This window comes from Protomyctophum parallelum (genome assembly GCF_964188405.1).
Source record: "Protomyctophum parallelum genome assembly, chromosome: 9".
Lineage (NCBI taxonomy): Eukaryota > Metazoa > Chordata > Actinopteri > Myctophiformes > Myctophidae > Protomyctophum > Protomyctophum parallelum.
This window is the reverse complement of record NC_139706.1, coordinates 3,795,000-3,804,079: the sequence shown is the minus strand read 5'-3', so window position 1 is coordinate 3,804,079 and position 9,080 is coordinate 3,795,000. Positions and strand designations below refer to the sequence as shown.

At 43.1% G+C, this 9,080-nt stretch overlaps 1 protein-coding gene across 1 annotated transcript in view; it reads right to left on the bottom strand.

The window, feature by feature from the left end:
- Window positions 1-2,538: 2,538 nt before the first annotated feature.
- sptbn4b (spectrin, beta, non-erythrocytic 4b) overlaps window positions 2,539-9,080 on the bottom strand; it is a 126,534-nt gene continuing 119,992 nt past the window's right edge. The window contains 5 exon segments of the mRNA XM_083774003.1: window positions 2,539-4,071; window positions 4,274-4,316; window positions 5,234-5,404; window positions 8,006-8,301; window positions 9,078-9,080. The exon segment at window positions 9,078-9,080 is cut by the window's right edge and continues 76 nt beyond it. Of these exon segments, the coding sequence (XP_083630129.1) occupies window positions 3,772-4,071; window positions 4,274-4,316; window positions 5,234-5,404; window positions 8,006-8,301; window positions 9,078-9,080 (813 nt within the window). The 3' untranslated portion in view covers window positions 2,539-3,771.

Below are 9,080 nucleotides of genomic sequence, written 5' to 3'. Positions count from 1 at the left end.
CTTGACTGCAAAAATATATATATGACGCTGCTGTCAAATGAAAACTTTAGTCATAAAATAAGTTTATAGTGCTTCAGAAATTGGACAACATATCGTTGCTGTCAAGCAGAAACCTCTTATCTCCATATTTTAACTTTTTATGCTTCTTCCATGAATGAATGCTCTACTGTGTCTACTCTACGGTGTCACACAAAAGTATCATAAGTAGCAGATCCACAAGCTTGAAAGCTTTTGAGCTTGTATATCTGCTACTTTTGAATGATATAATAATGAATATCTATCATGGGTTTTGATTTTAGTCAAGTGAAAAGTAAATATGATCAACAGCAAAGTTTTCACAAGTCAGCAGCGACATGCAAAATGTTCCATCATTGTTTAAGATTTTAAAATATTTTCAAATGCCGTCCAATTACCCATGTGTTCTCAATCATTCTTTACACTTTTATACGGTTAAACCATCAATGTTAATTTATTCTTTTGTACAGTTGAGGATGTTCTATGCAGTTCCACTGAGTGAAAGATTTGTGATATTCTTTCCTGGTAGGCTACAGTATGTTAAATATGGCTTATTTTGTAATATTATAGGCATATATTATAATAAATAATATATGTCTATCTGATTAGTTATATACCTATAGACAATTTATAGGTAAATTGTGAAGTGAGATGCAAAGCTAAACATAATGTCCAGATTGTGATTTCTCTCGAGCAAGACATGCAACCTCATAACTCACATTCAAACTAGTTCACTATAGACTTGTTCAATCAAATATACCATTGTTTAATAATTTCCACCTTCACTGGGATTGCATTCTGATTGCTTTTTTTAATTAATCAGACACAAACCGAGACTCTTTAATTCACTTAATGCATTTTCTCACTGTCGGGCAGAAACCTTGTGTCTTCTTCATATTGATTAAAAAGAAGAAAAAAAAAACTTTTGCTGTTTATATATGTTGTGATGCAACACATTGTATGAATTGGTAGATAATAGATATTTCTTTGATTTTAGACATTTCTGAAACTTCTGAAATTGTTTTTGCATTTCTGCTTTGTGGGTCTTATTTAACCATTGAAGCGTAAACAAGAGGTTGTGTACAGGTTCTTTAATCATTGTCCTGAAATGAATGGCATTGTTTCAATGTTTCCGCCCGAGAGCAAAGATTTATTGCTTCATATAATATAATTTGTTGTTTGTGGCATTTATGACTATCTGTAGTGTCTGGTTTTACGGGGGTTGATCTGGACAGCTTTAGTTACAATTTTACACTCTGCTGAAATGAGCCTTGATGGCCTTTAGAGGGCGCTGCAGTTCCGTTGTATTTACACGGCCACAGGTTCCACCAAGAGATGAAAGAAAATAGGAAAGCAGCGACCTCTCAAGGTAAGGTTTCTCAAGGATACGTTCTTCTCATCTGTGAATGTCTGATGTAAGTTTGGTTGTTCTATGCTGTGTGTGTGTGTGTGTGTGTGTGTGTGTGTGTGTGCGTAGGCAATATGTGTTATGAATGAGCCATGTCTGGAAGACTGAGGTGATAAGTGAGGGAACATACATGGTAAGCACACACCAACAGACTGAGGTGATAAGTGAGGGAACATACATGGTAAGAACATACATGGTATAAGCACACACCAACATAAATAACCTGAGAGCTATGGAGACCCTGGGAGGCGAGAGCAGCAGCGCGCAACGCGCGCACACACTCACTCACGCATGCATGCACGGCACGCACGCATACATCATAATTCCGTAGACGCGTATAAAAAGACTGACTAGTTTCTGTGAATAAAGATGTCCATTCAGAATGAAGGGGAATTTTGTATTTCTTTAACATTATATTATAAGAGAACAGAGGAGTAGAGGAGGTCGCTCAGACCTGAGCCATCATTTACAAAAGCTTCTCATGCACAAATGTTGTGCTTTATGCCCCAAATCGGAAAATCAGCCAAAGCACGGATTCACAAAACCTATGATGATGCCCATTTTCACTTTCAGTGACCATATAAAAAAAAACCTCAAATATAAAAATGTTGAGAATTTTCCTTTGCTTTTTAACATTATTTGAAGTGACGGCACCACGGAAACTTTGATAGTTTCATTCCAAAGCACTGTACATCCATTTGTTTTGGGACGGCACTTAATTGCTAAACTAATGTTCTTTGCGCAATACTGTAAAAACACAGATGATTACTTACATCTTCTAAAATGTTACAATTTATTAAATACAAGGACCAGGGCCTCATATTCAATAGTGTACACTACTTTCATGCCTGCAATCATTTTGTTAAGAGTAGGTGTCCTGTTATTCTTTTTTTTTAAAGGATGTACGGATCTCCTTTTGGAATGAAACTCTTCATATTTCTATGAACAAAAAGCCTCTAGGCTAGAGACGGATTCTGACAATACTGTATGTATATATGCAATCGGGATTTTGTGTCTTGACTAATTGTCATGTAACAGTACTGCTACTTTCATAAGTCGGTAAGGGAGGGAGTGAAGTATCGGGGGGGGGGGGGGGGGGCATTGTCATTTGTAGGGAAGATATGCACATCCCAGTTTTTAAATATGGTGCTGGACCCAAAAAAAATTATCAAATGAGGAAAATCGGGGAGCATTGTCATTACCACAACTGTGGAAGCCCTGGGCAGAATTTAAGATGATATATAATGGTATATAAATTTCAGGGATGACATTTAAAATCCTTTCAGGATTTTACTGCTACTCATTCTAATGGGAGAGAACGTCTCCCGATCCTGTTGATCATATACATGCTCTCGGTATTCCTCTACTCTTCTGTCTCACTGTCTCACACCATTCTGTTTTCCTCTCATCAGCGCCAAGGCCATCCAGTGTTCATTCGCTGCTGTTGAACTTGGCCGAATATGGCCAAAGTCTTGTTTGGTGTCAAAGTAAAACCAGGACAATTCCACTAATGTAATAATGTAGGCCTACTGCAGAGCCCAGACCACAAGACGAGACTGAGAACACTGGAGGAGAAGGCTAATAGGAAAAGAATAGGGCATACATTATCTCCAAGTGTGTGTGTGTGTGTGTGTGTGTGTGTGTGTGTGTGTGTGTACACACACGTGTGCATGTGTGTGTGCATGTGTGTGTGTTTGCGTGTGTGTGTGTGTGTGCGTGTGTGTGTGTACATTTTGGCATAATTTCATTCTCTTTCACTTTTCAAGGAGTTATACGAGTGTAGGACGTCTCGACGTACAGACAGACGGATAGATAGATAGGACAGACAAACAAGAAATACATACAGATACAGCTCATCTCATAGAAAAGAAACAAATAAAACATGAAACGTTATGAGCTACGTTTTCGTACTACCAGCAATCAATAACAGCCTTTCAGAGTTGTGTAGCCGTGTCTGTCTCTCTCACACAACACTGCCCAGAGTTTCAGCCTCAAAAAACAGCCACTCTCTGTAGTCGCCCCAAAAACAGCCACTGGGGGGCGCCAGGCCGCGGCCGGTGTCCTCACAGACAAACAAGGAGGAAGAGAGCACACGCTCCCTGCTCTGAATACATCCTGTCTGTCATTACAAGTGAGCCTGGCACCAGTCCTGTCCTGTCCTGTCCTGTCCTGTCCTGCGTTGACAGCTTTCATTCCAAATACAACTGATTTGAAAACAGTGTTGGAGAGAGATAGTGAGAGAGAGGGTGAGGGAGGAGGTGGGTGTTTGCTACTAGTCTTGTCGTCACCCCCTCCCACCAGAGTTTGCACACATTTTAAAACAACCACGACGTCATTGTCCCCTCAGCTCACTTCTTCTTACCTGACTTTTCGGTGCGCTTGCCATCACCCTTGTCTGACCTTTCAGACCGTTCCCCTCTCTCCCTGTCTTTCTCTCTTTCCCTCTCTCTCTCCCTCTCTCTCTCCATCTGCTCTCCTCGGTCCGACCTCTCGCCTCCCCTGTCTGACCTGTTGTCCGCCTTGCTGCCCTCGCGCCGCGTGCCTTCGTCGGTGGATGAGGTAGTTGGCTGGGGTTGGCCCCATTTGGCAATCTCCTCGTGTTCTGTAATACTGGTGGTGATGTTGGTCACCCACGCTTTGAGATCATCCTGTCACAGAGATACAAACACAGAGAAACAACATGCAAACAAAGAGAAAAGAGAGATAGGATAGGAGTGATGTGGCAGGTCAGCAGGAAGGTCATTTTACACAGAGTGGTCACAAACAATAGTCTTCAAATTGACACAGTTGTGAGGATAAGCTAAGCGAGCTCAATTCTCCAGGTGACACACTAACAAATAATCTTCTTACCTCGTCTTTTGCATGGAACAAAAACTCACTGCCATCTTTTGTTCTGCAACGATAAAAGAGGGGGACATTTTAGCGTATGGTGGCAAATACTTAATTTTGCTATATAGTCAATTACTTTGTACAACAACCATGGACAAGAAAAAGTAAATTGTTTGTTATTTGTTTTACCTTCCTTGTGCCACTTACTATCTGTAGCTCTGGATTGACCTACATGACAAACCTGCACATATCTTGTACCTCAGTCATGTATACATGTATACATTTCCCACAATGCAATGCGATGATGATGAGTCAACAACATACCAGAATTTAAATGGCGGACAGCGACCACACCGCTGGTAATTTCTCTTCAGTTAAACACATATAGCACATATCTCCACCAGGCTGGGTCAGACATGAAAGAGTTTTGGACATTAAAGTATACGCTTTATTGGAGTCGCATCGTTTGTATGCAGTCTGAACAGCAAACAATTAATTCAGGAAATCAGATGTTTTGGGCTGGATTTGGCTGAGTGTGTTTAGAGGCCCCTCCATGAATTATTCAATTTAGATTGGATCAGGTTCGATCGGATAATGCGTTCGTGATTGTTTTTTTGTAAAATAGGACCACCTGCAAACTTTGGAAGGTAATTCTAGCTAATTGGTATACAATATCAAAAATCAGTGTGAGACATGTTTATCACATGGCTCTTGAGTTAATGTGCAGTGATTGGTGTGAATTTTGGAAAATAAATTGAATTGGTTGCAAAATATTTGTGTGTGGTTCAAGAGTTCAAATGTAAAGAATCTGGCCAGCATGCACGCTGTTCTGACCAGCGTTCTGCCAGATTAGTTACGGATTCACAGACACACAAATGGGGGTCAAAACATAATCTCTCTCCACGGCCTTCAGCCTGGCGGAGATAAGAAGCGACACATTATCCAAAGAGTACAATTCTAAGACAAGCCCATAAGCCTCACTTGAGTGTGAAGACATTCTTCTTTTTCTTGTAGCCATTGGTGATGTCACAGTTGCAGAGGGACAGGATGAGCATGGGTTCATTGTTGTAGGGCGTGGTGGTGTTCTTGGCGTCCTTGTAGAAACCCAGCTCCCCCTTGTTCAGCACGCAATACAGATTAACCCAGGACCTGCTGTGGTGTGGGGTAATGGTAGAGGGAAGTCAGAGGGAGAGGGGGTGTGGGGAGGAGAAGGAAGAAGAGGGGGGGGGCGATGAGGGACGGGGGAAGAATCAGGGGTGAGGGTGGAGGGGAGACAGGGAAAAGTCAGGAAGAGCTGAGGAGCTGCTCTCTCTCTTTAACCTCACACATCACTCACCTGACCACAGTAGGTGGGTAGGTAGGCAGGATGGACCGGCGCACAGGGGGCCAACGAGGTACGAGGACACACACTGTCCAACAAACACAGATGGAGGAAACGGACGGATGCACGACACATGGAGGTGGCGGGGGTGCAAGGATGAGGGAAGAGGGTTACCGTGTTAGACGGGGCTAGTCTAACAGTATATCACTTACCTTGGAGGAGAGGAGAGGACCAGCAGCGAGCAGCAATGAGGGAGGGAGGAAAAAGCATAGGAAGGAGTTTAGTTAAATGGCACTTGGGCAGTATCACTCAAGAAAACTACAGGTGTCTGCCAGTTTCAATTAGTTGAATATTTAAGGTCTTGAATTAATGATTTAATTCAACAGAGTTATGGACCTTTGTGAAGACATGCAGACACCCTAACAGAAGACCCACATCATGCTTGTCATGGCCTCATGGTGTTGCTATGTTGCCAACAGAAACGGATTGAATCTCGATGCTCCTTATAAGACTCTCCTGCTTTTCTCTCCTCGGTTCTTCCTCAAAAGTGATTGGTGGAGATGGCCTGAGGGAGTTCCGTCCAGTCCCCTCAGATCGTCTCCACCAGTGAAAATTGAACAGGAACGCGAGGAGTGAATGAATTCAAAAGGGAGGGTCTTTGAGGATCTTTGCAGATTCAAACGTGTGAGAGATTTAAAAGCCATTCAGTATTATGCTTTACCTTGCCATGTACATAGCAGGGCATGTACATTATGAAACATTCATCCAAAGCCTTGACTGAGTGGCACTCATCCAAAGGTGGTGGGATGAGCCGTTAGCTGTGCGTGGTCAGCCCAGCCGGTAGGGAGCAGTGCAGGGAGAGACTAGGCCCATTGGTGTCTCTCAGAAGGAAGCAGGGGAGTAGCTGGTCATCAGATCCAGCCGGAGAAGCCACTGTGTGTGTGTGTGTGTGTGTGTGTGTGTGTGTGTGTGTGTGTGTGTGTGTGTGCGTGCGTGCGTGCGTGCGTGCGTGCGTGCGTGCGTGCGTGCGTGCGTGTGTGCGCGTGCGTGCGTGTGTGTGTGTGTGTGTGTGAGACTATGTGTGGATGTGTGTGGTTGCAAGGGTGCTCAAGTGAGTCAGTGAAGGGACAGAGTGGTTGCACGCACTAAGCATGGCATGCAACCAGCGGTGTCCCCTACCCTGGTCCTTTAACCCCACTGCATCCGTCCACCTGCCAGCCGTCCTGTCAGTCAGTCAATCAGTTAGCCAGCCAGCCAGCCAGCCAGACAACCTCTACTATACTTTATTATGTGCTGTGGTTCAGGCATTTGTTAGATTAAGAGGCACAATAGGCATGCTGCAGGCAGTGGGATGTCTCCTTGTTCATGGTTAAATATGTAATCCTTTTTGGCAACACATTCTGATCCTAATAATCAGAGAAGAAATACTGAAGGTCCAGCCAAAGGTTACATAAGAACATCTCCTAAAACCATAGCTAGGGATACCTTGACATTTGTAATTTATTTGGTATTTGTCTTCATCAGACAATATGGTAACATTGTGCCTTGATAAGCTAGTGATCCTGCTTTTAATATAGAGTGCTTGACAATACTAAAATGTATGTATCAAAATTGTCATCAAAAGTGAAAGATCAAATATCCCACTGGTGAAAACAAATACTGTATAACTGAATAAATATGAAATCATCCATCAGATCAGATGTAAGCAAAATGTAAACTCTTGGGATTATTTGTTGAAGCACTCGTAGATAAAACATGACCGTATTAAAGGTGATCCAAGTCCAATAGGCAACCGTCAGTATATCTGACTACAAATGTCATGGGACCATAATGTAATTTGATCCGGTGTCAATCATGCACCTGTTCAGCATCTCAACATCTCAAGGAGTCAGTTGGATGTGTTAGCTTGGTAGCTTAGCATGCTACGATCATGCTCCTGTCATCAAGGCGAAGTAAAAAAAAAGAAGAGAGGGGACAATGATGTCACCAAGACCAGACCAATAAGGAGAACACAACTATATTGCGGCAGACCCGGTAAAACACTGCTGTATATTGTTTTAACCTATCTATCTACCAAATACACATGAGGTTTGTCAGTGGACAGAATACAATGAGTGGCGGAAGGTTTAGGCAGGAAAGTATTTGGGACCAATCTAACATACTTTTTTAATTTGTGAGTGACAAGTGACAACTTACCTGACACTCTCTGAATGTCCCTTGATACATTCAACAATGTAGAATGATTCCCTAATACCATCTGACCTATATCTGGTATTTTTCTTACGAACTTTGGTAAAACCTTGATAAACAATCTATATATAAAAAAATAAAAACATTAACCGGTGGTCAGTGGTCTATAGTGACATCACTCTGTGTCCATCCTCCTCACATGGTTAGCCTACTTGCCGACTGCCATGACCCTGAACACCCACCTATTGGCGCTCTTCTTCAAGGTCTCAATGTCCAGCTTGCGGAACAGGAATCCCTCGTGGTGTGCGGTGTGTGTGGGGGGGGCGTTGGGGTCATGGGGGACAGTCGGTTCGCCGTCGGCGACAGAGGTCTGGGCCGGGGCGGAGCGGGAGCGCCGGGTCGTCTCTCCCGGCGGCGCCTCTTTGGGTCGTGGCCGGCGGCGAGGTTTGGGCCGGTCCCGTGCCCGAGGACGCTCAGGGCGGCCGGAAGACGACTTATCCGATACTCCGTTAGGCACCTTGGGAACCTCACCACGTGCCTGAGGGTGGATGACCATAATAGAGATACTAACTCTAGTGAACAGGTAAACTGTGTTTTAGTATATTATTATTATTCTAGTTGTTGTTATTATTATATTATTACGTTGCAAGACGTTATCATACTATCATACTATAATTCTAACGATGTCTGAGTGTCTGTCCGTGTGTCACTGTGACTGCCGTAACTCCTTACTGCCTGCACCAATCACTCCCATTTTTCACACAGGCATTGACCATATGAATATGGAGGGCAATTAACACATTAATGATTAAACAAACGCAGGCGCAGTACCCCCCACGGCCACAATATATCTCACAACGGGTAAGGGCTAGTATAATAAATAATGAGGAAACCACCTAACTTTAACTTAACTCTTTTACCGCCGGTGAAAGTAAAACATTTCGCTGGCTTATGCTGTCTACGGGAACACAATATCTTGGATTCTTCTTTTTGGATCTAAACAAGCTTGATTTGTGCCTCATTTCTGTAAATGATATGATCCGGGTTACAAAATGTATGTTTTGGGTGAATTCATAACATTCGTGGGACCCGTTACATAGCGATAGTTCACTTCTTGACTCCCGGTTTCCGAGTTTCCAATATGAAATGACTGGCTGGGGGTTCTGGAGTACACAATTCAGACACCAGATGGGGGTGTTGGCGGTAAATGAGTGCAGGGAATACATTTCTGTAATGATAAACCCTTTTTGGCACCTATAATGTAGACTAAAATAAAAGCATACAAGTATTTGCGTATGAAAACAGAATGCAGACCTG